Source organism: Echeneis naucrates, chromosome 6, assembly GCF_900963305.1.
Source record: "Echeneis naucrates chromosome 6, fEcheNa1.1, whole genome shotgun sequence".
NCBI classification, from domain to species: Eukaryota; Metazoa; Chordata; class Actinopteri; order Carangiformes; family Echeneidae; genus Echeneis; species Echeneis naucrates.
In genome coordinates, this window is record NC_042516.1 from 20147860 (window position 1) to 20170565 (window position 22706).

General features: G+C 39.4%; 2 protein-coding genes across 2 annotated transcripts; both read right to left on the reverse strand.

Moving 5' to 3' along the window:
* Window positions 1-302: 302 nt before the first annotated feature.
* Window positions 303-6588, reverse strand: LOC115045485 (beta-1,4-galactosyltransferase 3). Its single transcript, XM_029505201.1, has 7 exons — window positions 6042-6588; window positions 4380-4615; window positions 3175-3362; window positions 2935-3057; window positions 2706-2810; window positions 1991-2302; window positions 303-1871 (listed from the first exon to the last, which is right to left on the reverse strand). Exons 1-6 carry the CDS (start codon window positions 6313-6315, stop codon window positions 2023-2025), a joined length of 1206 nt encoding a protein of 401 aa, XP_029361061.1. The 5' UTR covers window positions 6316-6588; the 3' UTR covers window positions 303-1871; window positions 1991-2022.
* Window positions 6589-16844: 10256 nt separating this feature from the next.
* Window positions 16845-22199, reverse strand: psmc4 (proteasome 26S subunit, ATPase 4). Its single transcript, XM_029504175.1, has 11 exons — window positions 22129-22199; window positions 21394-21492; window positions 20810-20996; window positions 20299-20445; window positions 19902-20011; window positions 19692-19785; window positions 19325-19492; window positions 19124-19200; window positions 18205-18373; window positions 17483-17538; window positions 16845-17334 (listed from the first exon to the last, which is right to left on the reverse strand). The coding sequence occupies exons 1-11, from the start codon at window positions 22159-22161 to the stop codon at window positions 17221-17223; spliced, it is 1254 nt and encodes a 417-aa protein (XP_029360035.1). The 5' UTR covers window positions 22162-22199; the 3' UTR covers window positions 16845-17220.
* Window positions 22200-22706: the final 507 nt, after the last annotated feature.

Here is a 22706-nt window from a genome sequence, read left to right on the forward strand (position 1 = left end):
TTTGTCATGCACATTAAGTCTTGATATACAGATGCTATTGTATTACTGCCGTCTTAAATACTCATATTGTGTGTGTTGCTGAAGCCATAAGAGCTGACAAAGAATTCACATTAAAAATATATATATTAAATAGGTGTGATGGAAACTCACATGTTCAGTCTCAGACCGCTTCGGATCCACTTTAGCAAACAATAGCACAGCGAAATTAAAATAAAGCACCTTTCCATTACAAGCTGAATAAAAACTAAATCACTCAGTCATAATGAAGCATCCTCTAAAAACACTGCATTCATTTTATGATCTGTGTTTAACAAATTGAGAAATTCGAAACCATGTTGGGTTTTTTTTTTTTTTTTTAAATGAAATTGTGGAGCTGTTGATCATGATCTAGTATATCATTACAGCAAACACCTTTTGATTTTATTTCATCCATTGTCAGTCTTTTGTTTCAGTCGTCTTTGGTTTGAGCTTATTCACCTGTCAGTGCCTTGATTTTTGTTGGGAATAAATCATGTCCCTCAATGTGGAGAGGAGAAACATGAGGTGGTGTCTAACTGCAGTACAAGGGCATGAGGGGAGAGGGCACAGCCGATATCTCCCTCTGATAACGAGCTGGTTTTTTGTGTTTGTTGTTTGCTTTGTTGGGTTAGTATTTAAGTCAGATCAACCGATCGACTGTTCTTATGTGTCCCAAATAGAAATATGGAAAGAATGTTAAGGTGCATTGACGAGACATTTTGTGAAGAAGAAACTATTTGGAGTTCATTTCATTTTTCAAAGGTTTAAATAGAAAAACAGTTGAAAGTAGCAAATGGTTGTTTAAAAAAAAGATTAGATTCACGGTGTATAGAGTTGAAGGAGCAAGCCAGCAATCTTGGAAGAAACTTTACATGGTACACTGTACATCAACAATATATATGCATATGCAAGGAGACTCCATTTTGATGTGACTCACAAGCTCATCTAAAGGCAGTGAACCAATCACCATCACCAAGACCTGCTCTATCTCAAAAAAAGCAAATACACAAAAACTATGAAATATAAAGTGGATATGCTTAAATAGACATAAATGGTCTGACAGGCAGAAATGAATGCACCGGTTACTGCTAAGGTAAACACGACACAAAAGACCTGGATCTTAGTCTTGTTGAACAGAATAGAAGTGTTTTCCCATCCAACCCGAATGAATATGACAAAAGGCAAAATTATGTGTACAGCATCCACAGCTTCAAAATGTAACAACTCTTTATGTAACAACTCTTCATGTTCAAGCCAAACTGAAGTAGAACAGCATGTTCAAGAACAAATCCCAGACATTTCAGGACAGATTACAGATATGTGCAACTTGTGTGTCAAAAGCAATAATGAGAGTAACAGTAATACAAGTCCTGTCATTTAGTACTGGCTGTAGCAGCTTTGCGCACTCAGAATCACAGTTTATGTCATGAAGTCATTGGTTTTGAGACCCCCCCCCCAAAAAAAAAAAAAAAAAAAAAAAAAAAAAAAAAAAAAAACAAACTCTTCTGGAGCAGCGTGACTGCTGGAAATTGCAGCTACTGCTCCATTAATCTCAGAATTCTAAATTTAAAGTAATTAATGAAGGATAAGGGGAAAAAAAAATTCTAAGGCCTCACAAGGTTTAAACAGCGACCACAGTGCTGTAGATATATAAACTCATAGAGTCCAACTTTTAGCCTTCTCTCTTTGCTGTGGCTCCATTGGAAGAATAAATCTGTGATGTAAAAAGATCCGAGGAACCAAGGTGGAGAGCAGTCACAGAGGTGTTGATTATTATTATTGTCTTAATAAACTAGGTGCGTTGATCACCCAATCACTGCCTGACTGTTTGCAGGCAGTATGATGAAATTTCTCTGCAAACAAAATCATCCACAGACGACAAACAAAGTGTGTGAAAATCTTCAGGCCACCGAGAAGAAGAAGAAGAAGAAGAAGAAGAAGAAGAGAAAAAAAAAAAAAAAAAAAAACCCACCATCCTAGGACACGATTATCCAACTGGAGGAATCAGTGGTTGTTTGGGGGAGAATCTTTCTCCGAGTGGGCCTTTTCCTGTTTGGCAGCAGCGTCGGCCAGGCCTTTCACTGGGACTTCAGCTGGCTTGTCGGCCACAGGTTTGGCTGCAGCTTTGGCAGAAGGTGGTGATGGATGGAGTCCGGCTTCAGTGCCGATGTTGACAGTGATGTTGGTGTAGAGGGGCAGATACTGCCTTGAGATTATCTCATAATCAACTGTGTTCATTCCATCCAACTTCCAGGTCTGACGTGTCTTTGCCAGCATGTTAAACCTTTAAATCAAGAACGAAAACAACATTGTGAAGATTGTGAACAATCGTGAAGGTTGTGTTCCATTTTGCCAATGCAGTAAAAATAAAAACAGCAAAAAAACATCAACAACAAAAAGTAAAAACATGCCAGCTTGAGAGCAAAAAAAAGTTTTCAGCTTTTTTTTTTTTCTTGCATGCATGAAATCAAGATAGATAGATAGATACTTTATTTATCCCAGACTGGGAAATTGCAATGTAACAGCAGCATTACATATAGGGAATAAAATATATGCAATAGGAATAAAAAATATATACAGTAAAGTGCGCATTGACTGTAAGTAATGACCAGGGTTATTTCGCTGTTATTGTATAGTGTGATGGCATAGATATAGATATAGGCAATAGACCAGCTTGTTTCCTGTACCTCTTTGGGTTCACGTCATTTCCTTTGTCCAGCTTATGTTTAATCATCTTGTAACGGCCAACCTTCAGTGAGGGCCGAGTGATATACATCCCTGCCAGAGACACCCTGAGAAGATGAGAAACGTATGTCAGTGTTTCACTTCTTTTTGTTTGGAATTGAGAATTTTTTCAATTCAAGATGATTTTTTCTTTGTCTATTCCTCCCATCTTTAAAAGCTAACAACTCTCACCTGACTCCAATATCATCATCCTCACCCCCCCAGCCCCAGTAGTTGTTGGGAAAGCCATTCATTTTGAGGTAGTGCAATGGTGTCAGAGCTGACACTCCTCCAAAGTACATCTTGTATGGAAGCCTGGACAGAATTAGAGATCATATAAGTACTTCAAAACAAAGTGAAACTGAATGTGCTACGAGGTATCTATGCAGAGAAACCCTTTGAGTGAACATTCAGGGGGAAGAAAGAACATACTTGTAGCCAAACTTGTCCATGGCGATGGCTGCGTGCTTCGGATTGGAGTCACAGACGTACGTATTGCGATCATCTTCTGGAATAAGGTCTACATCATGGAAGAAGAGACAGTCCCAGTCCTCTTCCCTCATGGCCTCGCGGAAACCCACATTCATCAGTTTGGCTCTGTTAAAGGTGTAGTTTCCAGCCTGCAGAGCAAGCAGACAGTTGCTGTCAAAACAGATTTATGAAGTGTGTCACTCAGTTCAGCATGAGCCAAAGTGAAACTTTCAACTCACAAGGGAGGTTTGGTTGATAAGTGTTAGAAAAAATATTTGTCAATTTTGTGTTGCGTTGTGATCGGAATTAAAGAACCCCTACGTTTAAACCGAAATAAATAAGTTCCTCATTCTTTTCTCACAACGAGCTTGACACGGCAACTAAGAGATTCCAGTGCACAAATAATTACTGCTTCATGGGAATTCAGCCACATTAACACCATCAGTGAACCATCAGCATCTTGTGTTACAAAACACTGAGTAAACCGCAGCCTTTCCAAGGCCGGGAAGTACCAGCTATGAAACCCTAACCCAGTCAACACAATGTCCTTCCATAAAATGTAAACAGAATAAATAATAATTGTACTATATATGTATAGTCATTCCTTTCACACTGCATCGTGCTTTGTATTTTCAGCCCTTCTTTTTTTAAATGGGGTTTCCTGATTAATCCTACAAAAAGAAATTACAGCATCTGATGCATTGTTTACATGCCATCTGGCTTCATAAACTGGAAGAAGACAAAGCAGAGGAAGTGAGAGACCTATCAGTGTGACTATGTGCAATGACAAATCCAGCTCTGGAGGTGTAAGACGTACAGTGCTGCAAAGTAAATATGAATCAATTGTTAAACCATCTAAGGAGATTAAACCCTTTAAGCCACTTGAGCTTTTGTCATTTTTCAACATGCACAGTGTCGGGACACAAGAGGGCGCTCTTCGTCAAGCCTCAACTGCAGTGGATGACAACTTCAGGAGAAACTGGAAAAAGTAACCAGGTGATAGCTTTACACACAGCTTTGTATATCTGTTTCTGCCAAATGTCAAAAGATAATGAACCTCAACAGTAAGATAAATATTACTCCCTTAATCCCACTTAAACGTCTTAATCCCACTTCAAACTTTGCTGGTGTGTGCAATTTACAATATGACTAATTATGACTTTCACCTGATGAATGACGTAAATTCTGTAGTTAAGCTGTTGGCGCTGCAGAAAAGGATGTAAGTAGTAGAGCAGGAACTTAAGATGGTGTTCTCTGTTTCTGTGGGGAATGACGATGGCCGTTCGGTGCCTCGCCTCACAGTCTGGTGGCCTGTAGCGTCCGCCACGTGCCACAAGCTGATTTTTCCTCTGAACCTCTGTCAGGGTGAGTCCTGATGGAAAGCTAACATGGATTGGTCCACCTGTGAACAGGAAGCGGTCGGTCGTCATTACCAGCAGGAAACAGGATATAGTCAATTGAGTCAAGGCAAATAATGGGATTTGATTAAGAAATCCTGTTATTTGAATGTGAAATTGTGGTTTTAAATGAAAGAATATAATGCAAACTAAAATCTTGACAATGGCACAGCCCTTGGCAAATATTAAATTACTGGGACTGGAACTCAATGTTAACTTAAGCACAGAATATTTAATTAAAATTTTATCCAAGAAATTTCTCAAGTAATTTATTATTGCTCTTTCATCTAGTGGAAATAACAGGAAATGCTGTCAAACAAAAAAAATGTTTTGAAAGTGTAGGAGAAGCAAAAGAAAGGTTATTTAGAGGTTGAATGGACTTTTTTTAAATGGACAAGGGGAACATAAGTTGAAATCTGAGATCCCTTTGTAGAACCACAAACCTGATGGTGCTAACAATGCAAAACAAAACAGAAAAAAAAAAAAAAACAACTCCTGCAATCTTTTCCTGCATTTGGATATTGCGCTTTTGTTACATGGTGATTGTGATTATGTCAATTAAGCGTGTAACACATAGAGGACACAGATGAAATCCAACATGATACTATTACTACATTTATTTTCAAAAGCTTTGTAGCACTGTATCTCACTGCCTTTATCAGCCGTCAAAGTTTACTGAGTTGTCATCGATGAAATGTGGGTTAACAAATTTGGGGCTGATTAGTTTTAAAGCTCAAAAAACACACTCATGGTGTCTTCTTGTTGGCATCCCTGCTCTATGTCGGAGTCACATCGTGTGTGTGTGGGTCCCTGGCATGCTTATCCTTCTCTATTTGTCAGACTTCTGACAGACAGACAAATAAAATACAAGAATACTAATGTTCATGTTATTACACTGCTTGTGATGTGTAAAAACGCATCCAACTGTACTGCTCATACAAAAAAACCTGCCTAAATGCAAGACGGGTCAATTGCTTCAGAGGGTTTCAGCTCAAGTGACCAGTGACAATGAAGCGTACTGATTGTCCATCTCACTGTAAACAAACACTTTCTATTTCCATTATATTTCAGTGACGTTGCCTAGCCTCCATAATCTTCTCCCCAATGCCCCACGACAACAAAATACTTTTAACTACAGAGTGCAAAAGAAAAAAGTACCATGAAACATCCACACCAAGCAGGAACTGACATTTGATTCCTTAGTATGATAGCTCACTCACTTAAGTAGCAATAGCTTCACAATTCATACAAAGTAGTTTTCATTTTAATCACCTAAACTACATCCATTGATGAAGGGACTGAGTTTTTATCTGAGTCATGATCCCAATGAAAAGTCTAAATATGCAACCCTTAAACATTATCACTGCTCATAGGTCAACGATGTGCTTATAAGCAGAAGCATGTGACACAGAAACAAGCAAGACCGCTCACCTACAAAAGGCGATATCTTGGGGCAGAAAGGCATATCATCTCCGTGGCTGTGAGCTTTGGATAGGTGGGACAGGTTGGCATAGACATCCCCTGGACCAAAGCTGGCTGCTGTGTGGTTTTTTCCTGACAAGCTAGCGGCATCTGACTTGCGGAAGATGCGAATGAAGTAGGTGACTCTCTTCTGGTATCCTTCTCGAGAGAGTAATGCCATGACCACCAGTTGGATGCCCAAGAACATGAAAAGGTAGCGCAATTTGGAGTGGATAGTGATCATGGTGATAGCTCCCTCTCCCTCAAAAGGGGAAAAAAAAAAAGAAAAAAGAGGAGAGAGATCCAGAAGAGGCAATGAGGAAAGTCTCTCTAGGGTTGAGTAGCCTGACTCTCGATGCTTGGATGCCAGGGCTATTAATGTTTTCCCCAAGCAGAAATAAAATTCAGCGGAGATGATTGTCACGTGTATGTTTGATGGAGGCTGCTGGTGTGGCTATAACATCTATAACAAATATAGCAACACACATTTAATGTAACAGATATTAGCGCTGGCCTGTGGAAATTTTTAATTTTGAAATGAAGAAAGATGGAAAAAAAAAAAAAAAAAAAAAAAAAAAGTGGGGATGGGCAAAGGTTAGACAAGGCACTTTTGGTGAGCTGCAATGGAAAGACAACACCAAGGAAAAGAAAAATAGAAAAATATTCCAAAATATTATAATTCCAAAAATGTGTGTGACAGATATTTCCAAAGTTGACTGTTGGTCCGATTCCTGATTGGAGGGGGGTGGCAATGTGAGTCCCACATCATGTAGTTTCACCGCCACTGAAGTCCATCCATTGCCCGGTGAAGAACATTCTCCTCTGGTCAGATAGATGTGTCAGTCTCTCTCACTCACCCAGTTACTTTTTCTCTTCCTTCCTTTGTGAGCTTTATGCTGCCTTCTGCTCCCCCTCATGTTCTCTCCAGAGGGAGGCCTCTGCAACAACAACAACCGCCATCACAAAAGGGAGCATATGCAAACGTACAGGCCCTATACTTTACCGAGGATTACACAGCCTCCATTGACTCACTGCCTGACTGACTGACTGGTGAGATGGGGGAGTAAACCATGACCAGTGTGGGAGGGGCAGTCAGACATGGATGTGTGTACGTGGGTAACTGTGTACAGGGGGAGGGTTTCAGTGGAGAGCCAGCCTGAGAAGGGAAAAAAAAAAAAAAAGAGGGTGAGGGGGCGGGAGGCAGAGGAAGAGGAGGAGGTAGAGCTTTGATTCCTGGTGCTATTGTTCCATAATGATGCAATCCACAGCTCCGAGAAGCCTCAGTCAACAACTAAACTCCCTGGATGGACAGGAGCCGGACCAATCACACCAGGATGTCCCTGAAAGAAAAAACATACAGAAGAGGAGGCAGAGTTACACTGACTGACACCCTTCGGTTCACACTGTCCACATCAACGATTTTGTACTTAAACAAATGTTTATCCCATTATAACAAATGGATTGTGTTCCTTTACACTGTGATTCAACAGCACAGTTGGACAGCCTGACTAATCAGGCCCAGCGTGGGCTTCAGTGCAGATGTCTCCCCCAAAGAGAGGCCTGCTGCCCACAGCGGATGGCAGACATGAAGTCATGGAACATCAGCACCCATGCAAACTTCTAACTCTACTGCCAGCAAACTATGTGACGCTAATCTTGGAGGTTGTGCTTGTTGACCTTACATAATTTCAGCGTGCTGCAGTCTCAAACATGTTCTTAGTTTCAAATCAATTAGTGCTTGTTAAAGTAGGCTGCCTCAGACCACTAATCCTAATCCCACTAAATGCTGCGAGACTGGTGGAGAAACTGTAAGAGGCAGAAAAAAATAAACAAATAAAGCAGACACTGACCTCTTGCCCACACACAAAATTGTTCTATATTTTAAAACTCCAGTTTTAATTCCCAAAGGACACAACTACTTTATCAATCAATCAGACTTTAGCTGTAGGGTGCATGAGGACATTACAACTATTTAAATATTACTTAAATTCACATTGGAGTTTACAATAATGTGGAGTGAGAGCAGGCTTTTGTTGGCAGAATGATTCCTAAAACGTATTTCAAGGAAAATGAGATTGCCCAATGCCCATAGCTCAGCAGATAAAAATATCTATTTTCATCTGTTTTGTTTTCAAAATCAGGGTTCCCTTTTTGGTATTCAACCTGTCAAAGCATATCACATACACATACATATGGCACACATGGCTCAAAATGGAAGGGAAGCCTCTTCCTGCTGCTGCAGATGATTTTCATCTCAAGAAGCAGATGGGGGATTGAGTCTCTCGCTTTGCCTGGCCCTGATAATAACCCCGTAGATTATGGATATGGTTTATCGAGATTATAAAAACTAAGCGGTGGACCTGACTAAGACTAAGTAACAGATTCATGCCCTTTGAGACTCAAAAGATCAGATGTAGCTTTTAAATGTCTCGCAATTTTTAATTTTGACTGTGAGAAATTTTTATTGAGCCTAAAAAATTTTAAATTTTCAGAAGCAACTTGACCACAATAACTTTTCATCACAAAGTTACAGGTTATGCATCAGAATGGCACAAACCATTTACAAGAAATTAAATATCACCTGACCAGCTGTAGCCTGACCTGGACTCAGGGCTTCCTTCTGGTTTGCATGGACTTGCACCGTGTGCTATTTGAGCACTATCAAATGTCTGCAGGAAGATCGCTACAGACAACTGTTGTTCAGTCTTGCCTCGGAAAGACCACTTCTAGCCATTTAAATTTCCTTCTTAATGCTCAAGCCATGTCCTGCTGCCAAACTAGATGAGCACTTTAGAACAGAAGGGATCCACTGAAGACGAGCTACATGTGGTTAGTGACAGTGTTGCATGTAAATTTTATAATATGGCACGTCACCCTGAGCCTTTAGATTTATCTATGATGTGATTGAAACATTTGGTTAACATGCCTATTTAACATGCCTATTGTTATTCAATTCAATCGGCTTTTATTGTCATTGTACAGAGCACAGCGAAATTCTTTTTCACACGCCCCATTTGTTCTCATACAACTACATCAATTAACCACAATTATCACTTGTTGAACGTAATAATGTACTTCTTTTCAGCTCAGTGGGATTATTATGAACAAAATGTGGCTAATAAGATCACTGTGGTTTAAGATGCTGGATGATACTGCATGCAAAAGGAAACACCCCAATGACTGAAATCAAACAAATTTCTGTATCATGTTCCTCTGTTAAAAACATGTTTATTTACAAAGGGAAGACATGATGAACCAAGTCTGGTTCACTTTACTGCTTGGGGGCCATTGTGTACTTGAGCTAACTAATACAGTGAAAGGGATTGGCAGCAGGAACATCCTGTAACAAAGCACAGGCACTGACTTAACATGCATATAAAAGAGATCCAATGACAAGATTTAGAGGAATCTTTCTATGCTAGGTTTTTTTGCTAAGTATAAAGAGAGAACCAAAGAAAAAGAGGTGGACAAAGAGGACTACAGAGAGCTGGAGTGGGAGAGGGAGAGCAGCCAACAGTCTGGTTACACCATGTGGTTTTGGCTTCATTGTCTCTCCTGCACAGATATCTTTCCTCTCTACATTCCCAATTTTTAAGAGGCAGGATTGGCATGACATAACACACTCCACCACACCAGAGTAGTGCATTTCTTATTTTTCCACTTCAGTGTGCTATTTGTGCATTAAACAGAGATGGCACAGAACAGCCAACAAATGGGACAGTTCATATTCTGCCCATGGGGCATCAATATTACATATATGTGGTATGTCCACATACATACTTAGTCACACATGAAGGGACAAGGGAGGAGCCAAAAGGAATACAAGGGGGACAGAAAGAGCAGACAAGGAAATAAAAGGACATGGAGGTATAGGAGTATGAAGTTATATATTTAGATTGTCATCTGGGGAATATGGCACACTGTCAGCACTGCTGTTGAAAGGAGAGCACAAAACGCACTGAAAGCCAAAACAGCCCTAGAGGGCATAAATGAGACCCAAACCAAATCACAGGGGGAGAAACCACATAAGATGTTTACCAAACCAGACATTCTTACCGACACTCTACTGGTCCGAACAACTGAGCCACTTTCCTTCCCCATTTTATCATTCACAACTAAGGCAGTCTATCACATGGATTAGAACAGATCTGCTTCATTTACGTACAAACCATCATATTTTCAACAGCAACAGTCACTTATTCACTTTTCAGGGTAAATTTATAGCTGGTGGTTGTCGGAACTAAGCATTTGTAGCACAGCTGGTTCAAATCAAATAGCAAGATTGCATGGCAGGGAAGTGGCCCATCCCTCCTCCAGTGCAACTTTTTTTTTCTTATGAAGATTATCTGCAACTGTAGTCAGAGCTGTGTTGCTGCTAAGTGCTACTGCTCGAAAGAACTGCCATCAAGCCCTAGTTATTGATTTCTAAAGTCCTCAGAGGCAATGTGTGTCTTGGCCAGAAGTTACAAAGCAAACGAAGGGCTATAAATATTACAAACACAAATAAAGTGAATAGATAACGACCAAAAAGTCTGAAATACTTGACACTTGACTTTCACGGGAAGAAAAGGGTTTTAACAAAATGGGGGATAGAAAAGCTGCCACAGCTTTAGGGGATGAAGGATGAAGCTTTAACATCTGTTTGGGTGTTTCATCATTTCTATATATTCCAACCTATGGAGGATTGAGGGAGAGCTCTTGAGTCTTAAATCTGTGACCTTCCTACCTTCAGTGAATCTCACTTGCTTGAACAGAAACCTTTTACTTTTTTTTTTTTTTTTTTTTAGAGTAACAGCACTATACTGCATGCTGTAACGACTTTCAATAACACACATCCAAAAACTGACTAACATCTAGCACTCACAATAACAGTCAATGACAAAGGCAAAAAAATAAATAAATAAATAAACAAATAAATAAAATATCCAAGTCCCCTTGTACTTTTTCCATCAGACAGCATTAGATGTCTGATGTTATTTCAAAATCAAATGGCTAATAAATTCCAAAATAATCAATCAACAATAAATTACTAAACATTTCTTAATGTGACATTGAAAATGTAGTGCAATTACTTGTATTCAGATTATCAGTTCTGTGCGTTCCAAATTTTTGTTCATATTTCTAAATCACTCACATTTTATAAGCTTAACCACTATGTTCTGTTGCATGGTCTGTATATTTGGATTAGAGTCTGGGTTGACTGCATTAATGTGCATCTATTACCAGGGGATAAAAACTAATCAGTTAAAGGAGATGGTCAACAGCCTGGATCTGTAGTTGCAAAATGGGTGTAGGAGGCGGAAATTACTTAAGCACAAAAGACAACCTTAGCAAGCAAGTTCTATTGGCCCATATGTGAGACGATATGTTTTTCTGGAAATAAGGAATAGGGAAAGAAAAAAACAAAACAAAAAAATGCCATCTTGTGTTTGAGGAGCAGTCATCATTAAATCAAGTAGTCTTTAATAGAGTGCTGCATAATGCATTATTTGTAGTCTTAATATTGCTAGGTTGGAAAGTCTTCCAGACCTGCTGGTCCTTCAGATTGAGTCAGCATTAATTCCTTTAGTAAGAACTCACTTCTGAACGACTTTTCCAGGCACATAGACAATAAATTCAACACTGAAATTAAATTACATGAGAAGAAAATTATTCACACATAAGGGTCATTCACACATAAGGGTCAAGGGTCACATGTAAACAAGGTTTACATGTCAGGATAAAAACTAAACCTGTAGAATGTGTCATTTATCCAACCTTGTTAGATAGGAGCTGATACCATAATCGAAATTTGGATGTTCATGTACATTAAAGTCTATCTATGTTAAGTATATCTATGCTATCTATGTTGTGTTCAGTTTTTCATAGTAAGTTGTCAATTTGTTTGTGATTGTGAAGGAATCACTTAATTCATTAATTTGTGTATGAATCACTACAGATGGAAGTTAATGCCAAATATGAAAAGGGCCTTCAAAACTGAGGTTAGGTTTTAAAATCATGTGGTAGTGTGGTAGTAGTCAGCCATCTACAAGTCACTCTTAGAGAACAGCATCATTTCATTTCGCAATGCAGTCGAGTCATTTTGAGAACTGGGTGCAGGGCACACACATCCAAAGAGTAGTCATGGACGAAATACAAACCAATGGAAATGTTCTTTTACATCAACCACTGTCAGTCTTAAAAACACGAAGGTTTGAGGTAAAAATGTTACTGGGTTTTTTATACGCAAGTAGGCCTTTCCTCTTAAGCACTAACAAACCAAAGCCAGGCAATAAAATAATGTGCAAACATGCCCTTAGAAGCGAGGTGTCTGCATAACAACGCATGCCGGCATCCTTGTCATGGCAACCCTTCCTTAGTCGTGGCCATCCAATGTGGGTGCATCTGGTACACATCTCTATGACTGTTCCCTCAAGTTGGACTCCACTGGGACAGACTGCTGAGGATGGGGGGGGGGGGAGGGAGAGAGACATCATTCTGCTCCTTCCTCCCACTTTCTTCTTATCTTTCTGCCTTTGGTTGTTCATGCAGTTTCCACAGTGTATTGTTCACCTTCAGCTATAATCAACCCACCAGGGACACTCACTTATCCAATCACTGTAATTTCCAGTGGGTTGCAAAACAGGCCATGACAACCATGGAGACAAGTACACTCCTATGCGACCGTAAAGCCCTAAACAAAACTGCAGGAGGAACTTTTAGAAGAAAGAAGAAATCTGACAGCACCAGTCCTGAAACATTTAACCTATTTTTTAAATCAATAAGGCTGAAAATGTTTACACAGGTAATGCAAAAAAAAAAAAAGAACTGAAATTTGACAGTTTAATAACATAACTATCTGTTTAATTAATGTGTTGGATGGCAAAAGTTACAACCTACACATCATATTACACATTATGACCAATCTCAATGATATAACCTATATAACCTATAATGACTGCAAGCCGCAATGAACAAAGGAAGCGTCTTTATTCTCTTCCACCATTTAAAAACAGAAAAACACAATGAGCAAGGATATCTAAAGCGGAGGTAGTGAATCATCTGAGATACAGCCTTGTATTTTTCTAAGAAAGAACAATTATATTTGAATTCTAATCTAATTTCATTATGGAGTTACATGTTATTCTTAGTTGGAGTTCCATTGCAAAAGTAAATAAAATAACACCTCTTTGTAAAACACTGAGTAAAGCTACACAAACAGTGCGCAAAGATAAGATAAGATAAGATAAGATAAAATAATCCTTTATTTGCCCTTCTGTGGGGACATTACATTAGATCAACATCAGACATAGAGAGAGAAAAGAAGCATAGAGGAATAACTGGAATTGCTAGATGAGGTAGTGAAAAAAGAAAGAAACTGACAGAGATTATATATAAAAAAGGGATATATAATCCACATTAAGGTTTAAAAGAGCTGGTTGCGGTGCGCGGAGGAGGTGACATTAACACAACAGTAACTGTCATCAGATAAAACTAGGGCCCAGCTTGTGGAGGGCAGTGAAAGAGCAGGCCTTCTGTTTGCCCCCTTCATGGTCCCCTCATACCTCAAGTGTGGTCTCAATCAATCAAGACAGCTTGGAGGGGGAGGGGGGCCACGAAACAGAGCCTTTTGTTCTGCTGCAGCCAGTTTACATCAACAGTTTAGAAAAATAAAGAAATAAATAACAAAACAGGTTATGCAACGCACCTCGACAAGTCACACCAACCGAAGGGACAACAAACAAACAACACAAAACAGTGAAACCAATTCCTGTTTTCTGCAGCAGTGACCAGGACACCATGTTTGGACAAACCTACCCCCCCCCCCCCCCCATCTCCACTTCAATCATGGACAGTTAGACATTAATAAACCTGCATGCCTGAAGTGGCTGAAGTGAAAACTTCTATGTTTGTGTCGCAGTTTGCACTTTCACTGGTGATGGAAGCAGGCAGCTCGGCCGCACGTCGAGGAAACGCGTTTCCCCAGAAAAATGGAAAACGTCCTGATGTTGGCTCCGATTCTGAATTAACACTGTAAGGCACGCTTAAACAAAACGACAAAAAGCTAAAAATGTAAACTCCCTGAACTGTATTTTGTCTTATTTTGTCCTGGATGACCGACATTGACTTTTTTTTTTTTTTTTTTTTTTTTTATGCTTCTGGTTTAACTTGTGTTTCGTCGTCTTACTTTAAATCTGAAATTAATTTCCGTTCAACTGTTGTTGCTCAAATTAAACAAACGCGCACAACACACACGTTTTCCTTTTTGAATATAACCCTGAAAATTGTTGGGGGGTTTTTTGTTTGTTTTTTGTTGTGTTTTTTTTTGTCTGTCTAAACCCAAAGCGGATCCCCCACCTTTGGCCAGCTGTTGGCTGCAAAAGGCGAGTCGAGCCGAGCCGAGCTAACCGCTGCGGGTCAACGGACGTTAGTTAGCCTGCTAGCTAGCTAAACGCCGCCCGAGCCCAGCGCCGTTTGACGTACACACACACACACACACATACATACATACATACATATACACATTTTTGTTTTTTAATTCTCACCAGAGAGGCCGATTTAACTCCTTCACGGTTCTCCAGCAGCTGCTAGCCGTCGATATCCCCGGCAGGGCTCATCTTCCCCGGTATTTCCGATATGTTTTGAAGTTGAGGAGGAGGACGTGATGTGCGACGGGTGGCAGTGTCGGTGTCTCACAGCGACCCCCCTCCCCTTCTCTGGAAGCTACATTTATGTTAAAACATCCAAAATAAAACTTTTTGACATTACACTGGTGTTTAATCTATCTCTATTATTATTGTTATTATTATTATTTTCAAACACAATGGTGTTTGGTATTAATGGTATAACTAATATTAGTAACAACTGTCTCGTGTGTAAAGTCGCTTTGTAAATATTTGGATGGTGAATTTTACTGTCAATCATGTTTCATGCAAATTGCATCATCAACCATTAAATTCAAATATTGTTATCATCAGGGATCTGGACTTCTGGTGAAACTTTCAGATGATCTGATGAGTTGTGACTCGAAAGCAACAACATGAGTGGATTTGACAGGGAAACCTTTTTGAGAAATGAAAACACGAGTATTGTAGTGGAGCCAAGTTGGCACAGGTACAGATGAAGACTGAGATTTTAATAACATTTTTGTGCATTTGTAATTCCATTTGCCACGACCAGAAGTTCTGAGATCAGTGTTTAAAGAAAAACTGTCACATGCTGGAGAACCTAGAACAGAATTAAATGAAAACAAAAAAAGCTTTAATTTCTTACGAGGGGTTACACTTAAGGTAAGTGCCAGTTTAACTTTGATTTATCCGTGGCACACTCATGTACTTGCTTTTATTTCAAAAAGTGAATACACATATCATAATTTTCTATATCTGCTACCGTTTTTGAAGGCATAGAGTTTAGAAAAATGGCTGCCCAACCACCTCCGTATGAGCTGTTTCCTCTCATACTGTCAGAAGCTCAGGCCACCATGGATGCATTTGTGGTGGTCTTGTGGTGCAAACTCTTTCCTCTACAGCCGTTTGGACAGAACCACAGACTAGATAAAATCTTCGCAAGGATTTCCAGCAGGCCAGAACTGGCAACCCTGCAGCTCTGCCCCTACTATTTCGACCCAGTCACTTACATTCTTCCAACCAGAGACCAAGTGCAACACATGTAGGTGCAATAAATTCTATTTCCTCTTTAATTTCTACACCAGGTTTCATACAGGGAGCTCAAAGAGTTTCAATAAGTCTCAGGCTGAGCTTCATTCTTTATCAATGTCATAATCTCTAGTTTTAACGTTGTTTTAAGAAAAGTTATTTTTCATTATTTCATGTTAATTAAACACACTGCAGTTAACTTGGGTCATCAACGCTTAACCCGTCCACATAAATCCATAATATTATTAAATATTTGCATGTCTAGGTTGGTGGTTGTGTGTTTTACTGACACTGCAGCTTGAAAGCTTTAATGAATGATCTTCCCCAACTTGTGGCCTGAAGGCAGAACTGCAACCTCAGGCTGCACTGCTTCAACTCATGGGCAGACTTAAAACAGGAGACACAGAGGGCCACTGAGCAGCACAGAAGATGGCATTTGAGGACGAACAGAGAGGACTGGTCAAGAACTGGGATCCATTTGAGTCGACTCTGTCAACTGCAAGAGCCAAACAATGGCAGGATTATATCTTTACAAGAGTACATTTACCTGATGTATGGCTGTCTCTAAATACAGTCACGAATGAGCATGTGTCTGATGTTGTAATGCACTGAGGGTCTGCATAAGTACTCAAACAATGTCCATAAAAATAAAGAATAAAAGATTTCTGGGAGGAAACAGCACTAAAACTCAAGAGCGACTAAAGTGTAGACAAAGTTCAATCAATCCAATAGCTGAGGCATTCGTTTACTTAAAAACACAAATAACACATCTAGATCTGATACTCATGATCTAGTTCAGTTTACCAGTTTGAGTCATTTGGTCCAAAATGATTTAGAAAATTTTTATTTTTTCAAGCCAAAACAAATATATTTAATTATAGAGGACTGAGAAACTCAAAATGGATTCACATTTCAATTTTTTGCATTTTTTTTATTTTACAAACAATATTACATTATTTTTTAAAATTAGTTAAATGTTAAAAAGATCAGAACAGGTCATTTACCTTCCATTTAATCCATGACAGGTATAAACACAAAATGTAACTGATGACAGGAAAGGCTTATCAGGGCTAGTTTGAGAAATATGAAGTGTTTTCAATTAAAAGTCATGTTTAAGGAAGACAATAAGAACAAATAACCTTTTTTATGGAAAACTTTAATGGTTTCGCTCTTAGTTTTTTTTTTTTTTTTTTTTAGAAGTAATGTCTTGAGTGATTACATATAGATACAAATGTTCTATCCTAGCTACAGTCGGGGTCAGATATTTTTAAGAACAAGAGGAGTGCCTGCACAAAAAACACTCCATCACATGGTAGTGTGTCTTATCAAGGCTAGAAACACAGGGCTTATCTGATGTGAGGACCTGTGCTGCAGTAAATTTAGTCCAAAAATCAATGCAGGCCAGGGACCATGAATCCACAAAAGACACACTGCAGATACAGACACAACCAGACACAAATCAATAACAAACTTGTGTCTGAACACCTTTTTTCCCCCTTCGATGTACTCTGTCTCTACTTGTAGAACTCATGCTCTTGCTCGTCCTTTTTGATGACAGTCTTGTAAGCTTTTTCGAAGTCTTTGGCCAAGACGATATACCTGTTTTCACGTACTGCCAACATGCCAGCCTGAGATAGATTGGGGGGAAAAAAAAAAAAAAAAGTAAAATAACTATGTAAATTTTATTGTCTAGACTATAAGATTCTTTTTTTTTTTTTCACAAGTTTTGATTTTTCCACCACAACAATATGAACAGATGATTAAAGCTTAACTCACCTCCTGGCAGATGGAGTTGATATCAGCCCCGGAGATTTTGTCTGGTCTTGCCACATCTGCGTATCAATTAAGAACTGAAGAACTCAAGAACTAGAGCATCCCTTTAAATCCCAAATGAGCTGTTGAATGTTTTGTTTTCATTTTGTCATTGTGGCTGTGGGTTATTTTTTAGTTTTACTTAAAACCTAACAGGACAAGGCTTTTAAGGCTGTTCCTGAATAAATACAGTGTGGTAGTAGCAGCAGAGGGACGTCGTCAAAAAGACCATTTCACACTCCAACTGGTGCGTTCAATGTGAAACTAATGTAATAAGAGTGTGGCTAAAGTCGAAATGCCTCAGGCCATTAACTCTGTAGGTTTCATTTAAAATTTAAAACAGGAAAATAATTAGTTCCACCCATAAAAGTCTAGGCTTTTCTAAGCATAAGATAGAGGCTCAAGTAAATACAAAAAAGTTGTTTTGTACTGCAAAAACTATCTTCAATTAAACATGAGCGCCACACTGCATTGCTTAGTTTATAGTGGAAACAATACGGTGCCACAGTATACTGCATACCTTCATGTGAACCAGCCCAAAAGGTAGCCAGAAGCTAAACTTTCTGAAAGGAATGTGTACATATGGCTCGAGCCCAGGTTCTCTAGCCTGAGGTAGAAGGCCTGAAATTTCCCCCTGTTACACACACTAACAATTTAACCATGCAGTTATTGAACCACAAGGATACAATCTTCCAGGTCGACCTCCTCAGAGAGGTTCATTTTACTGGTGATGGTGGAGAAAATGAGGCGTTTCTGCCTGCGGTCAGGCAGCGGGAATTCAATCTTTCTGTCCAAACGACCAGGACGTAGCAGAGCTGGATCCAGAGTGTCTGCTCTGTTTGTGGCCATGATCACCTAATGGGGTTTCAAATGTCAAAGCAGATAGTGTGAGCACAATAGTAAATTGTAAACATATCATGATGTAGGGTTACATTTTGTGCAATATCAAATGATTATTTTGGGTTTTGTGACCCAAATGGAAATGGGAGCTGAACATTGACCAAATACACGTGCAGCCTCTGGAGCAGTAGCTTTTCCAATCCTTTGCAACATGGAGAATCCATGACTCGACTGTTTGATGTGATTCGATGTAATGTAATATATTTATCAGTATCTGTCTTGGATAGCTTTTAATTAGATTAAAACAAATCTGAATCAAAATACACGTATACTGAAATGCAGTTGCTTTGCTGCCAGTCCAATGTGGAGAAAGATTCTTTATGTAATTTTCTTAAGTGTGCCCCCCCCCCCCCCACCCCAAAAAAGGCCAAAAAAAAAAATCATATTCCTTGTAAATTAGAAACAATCATCTTCTTCACACACTAAAGGCTTTGTGCAGCTCTGAGCACTTGCACATGTAAAAATAGCTTATGGGCAATATGTCCATTTTGGGTTGAAAAATAAACAAAGCATTAGGGATGCTGAATGACACTGGGCACAGTGACAAGGCAAAGGGAATATATGGCTGGTAGGAGTTACGGGGTTTGAAGGCTGTGATAGTTCACATAATGCTGTCCGTCACTGGCACTGAATCAGCATTTGAAAAGATGGTGCAGTCATGGGGGAATAGTTAAGAGCTTCCTGAGAGTGGTGGACTTAGCTTACCTTGACATTTACATTCTGGTCAAAGCCATCCATTTGATTAAGCAGCTCAAGTAGGATTCTCTGTACTTCCCTGTCAGCTGCAAAGGAAAACAGAGGGTGACTTTTTTACCATGATTTTTTTTTATTTGCAGCAATGCAGACAGCGTCCGTGTTGACTGTATGACAACGAAACATGTCTACATGTAAACCACAAATTTGTACCTCCAGTCTGTGCATCAAAACGCTTGGTGGCAATGGCATCAATCTCATCAATGAAAATGATGGCAGGTGCATTTTCCTTCGCCAGCCGGAAGACATCACGCACCATACGAGGGCCTTCACCCAAATACTTTTGAACAAACTCAGAGCCCACCACACGGATGAATGCAGCTGCAGATGAAGTAAATGACAAAGACAAAAATGTTCTTCTTGCTGTTCATAATAATCAATAATAATCTATACTAAAAATACTATATCTGGTGTTATATACTTTCCATGTTGTTTTAAGCAATGATATAATGTAGATATGATAGTGTTTAATCCAATAGTGCAATTCCAAACACATAGGTCTCTGCTAGGTTGGACTTACCTGTAGTGTGGTGTGCCACAGCCTTGGCCAACATTGTCTTACCACAACCTGGAGGTCCATACATAAGGACACCCCTGGGTGGGTCAATGCCAATCTGAAAAAGTAACCAGACAAAGACCAGTTGACAGATGAATCCAATTTGAAATTAAATTACGCAAAAAAGAATGAGCATTAATCCACTGATCAAATCAGTTTTTCTCAATATCTAACCTGTTTGTAGAGCTCAAAGTGTGTGAGTGGCAGCTCCACTGCTTCTCTAACTTCTTGCTTCTGGATGTCCATACCACCAATGTCAGCATACATCACATCTGGTTTTTGATCTGGGAGCAGAAACACAGCCAGACGGAAAATTGCACCAGCCATACTGATCAATTCAAGTAAAATGACTTGATTGACTTAACTTAAATTAATCCACATTTATGATAAAAATGTCTACTTGTGCATTTTAATGAATGCAATTTATTTGTCTTGAGGGGGTAATTAAATTAACCAAGTGCTTGATGCTGAAAATTGTAATCTTTTGACAAATTAATGGAAAAAGTACTGTCTCCAAATGTGGCCACAGTCACATTCAGCAATCTCATATCCTCTGAGAGTGGCACTTTACCTGACGTCAGCATCATGATGCTGCTGTCAGCTTCAGGAGGGAGCACATCTACCAGGGCGTTGCTGTGCTTGTGCAAGGCCACTGAGGCATTGGGCTTGAGTAGCTCTCTGTCAATGGTGCTTAGGATGCGCACATAGTAGTTGGACCCTGAGTGAGTAAGAGTGGAAAGAACGCAGGAATTAATCATGGATTTAAAAAATGTACTTCCCACTGAATAATTAAGATTTGACAGCACATGATACATTTCTCCACGGTTCTCTCAAAAGACTGAGACCCAAAACACAATAAAGTATTCAAATGTACTGTTCGTATGCATCATTTGCTATTACATGAATTTTTAAATCTGAATTTTAACTATTCAATTTTTTTCCACAGACCTTGTTTGAATGCTTCCAATACACACTGTTTTATTTTCCTTCTATCTCTTGGTCACTAAATTCAAGAAGCAATTTAATTGCGAAAATAATTGAGAAAATATCTCCCCCCCCCCCCCCCCCCCTTTTAATGGTACCTGTTGTGGAGCCAACAATGGCTGTGTTCTGGTCAACAGCTTCCAGGAACTGGCCAATGACTAGTGGGATGCTCTGTATTCTCTTCACCTCCTCCTGGGCATGAAGGAACTCTTTCTTCAAGTTCTTCTGTTCATCCTTAATGTACTCCTCCTGTACCTCCAGGAACTCCAGCTCCTGCTGAAGCTTCTGCAAGCACACAACAAAAGAAAAGGCAGAAATAAGTGTGAGAGAAGGCTAGCAACGAATCTACCATGCATATGCTTTCTTCAGACCATACATTTAAATTTCTGGTTTATAGTTTGACATGGACAGTCAAGAAAAATAAAAAAAAAGAAACAACAAATAATTAAGGCAAGCATTTTGAAACAGCTTTAATATAAAAAAGCAAAAAGATGCATCCATAACCAAAGGAATTGTGAATGAAAATTATTTATGTTTTACACAAATATCAATTTCTGTGGTATCAGAATTTATTATCATGCTTCAAAACCCGGACTATCATAAACTTTTAGACATTTTGAACTATTTTGACAGAATAATGATGTTGTGTAGTTTAATTTAAACATGCAAACAGGTATCAGACCTTGTATCTGCTGTAAAGGTCCTCAAGGTCTTCTGGTTCTGGTGCCAGGAAAGACAGGCCTGTCTGAGGTCTGGAGCTCAATATTGCCGGCATTTCTTCCTGTGAAGGTGACAACAACAACAACAAAAAAAAAAACAGATTTGATTTCAGTAACTCAATGTGGCTAATCCTACTACATATCAGGGAAGAGGCTGCATTCATGGCACACGCTATTTTCGCCTGAGCAAAACAAGCAAAGCTTAAAATGTAACTTCGCAGGGACACACCGATAAACAACGAACTGGATTATCAGCAGTTACAATGCACCTAACAAACAGTAGCTTAGCCGCTGCTAGCTTGTTTAGAGCTTGCTAACTTCAGCGGTTAGCTACTTCAAAACACGACTACTTAAAGCTGATTGCGACTCACTAACGAGCACCAAAGTATAACCGGAATGGCCGACGGCGTCCTCTGGTAGACATGCTGTTATAAATTCGACTTAAACGTCCTTTTTCTCGAGCCCAGCATGCACCGTGCTAATGCTAGTGGCTAACTCGCATGACATAGCAATTGCACTGAGTAGAGAATGAATTGGCAGGTTTACGTTTCCACAGTGTTGACGAGCTAACACAACGGTCGAAATAGAAAGACACACGCGCGCGGAAAGCAACACTCAACAACCTGGACTTACAAAAGCCCACCACAGAATCTGCCAACTTTAAACACAATGCAGGAAACAATCTCTGTAATTCATACCGGGCTCTTCTCAACGGCAACGAAATCCTCCATGTTGGAATTTGCCAACCGACTAACGTCTTGACGTAATACGTAGGCGAAATGTGTGACGGGTAATGTAGTTCTTTGTCGGGAAATTGTTTGTTTCAGGGTTTTTTCACACCGGAGGAAATGGAACTACAGTACCTTACAATACGGCCTTATAGAAGATAAATCTAGGTGGATTCCCTACAATTACTCAATATACATTGAAATAGACATACTGATCAAATTGACAGTGAATGTGATTGTGAATCTGAAATTTAAACGCAATACAATAAAAAGAAAAATATCACGGGCTAGTTCATTGCAAAAATTGCTAACTTGTTTTGAGGTTGCATGTGTTCACACATGCACAAAAGAGAAGTGCATGGTATGGTATGGCTCTTTGGATGCTATGTGACAACAGGTCTTTTTCAAACCTCTGACTGAATCATTATCATATATTGTATTTTATGCATTTGTCCGATGTTTGAATGAAGTCCTAATGTTGGAATCTAAAAAGTGATTTTCAGGAAAAACTCTTTCATAAATTTAACTGTGTAGGCTACAAAGTATAA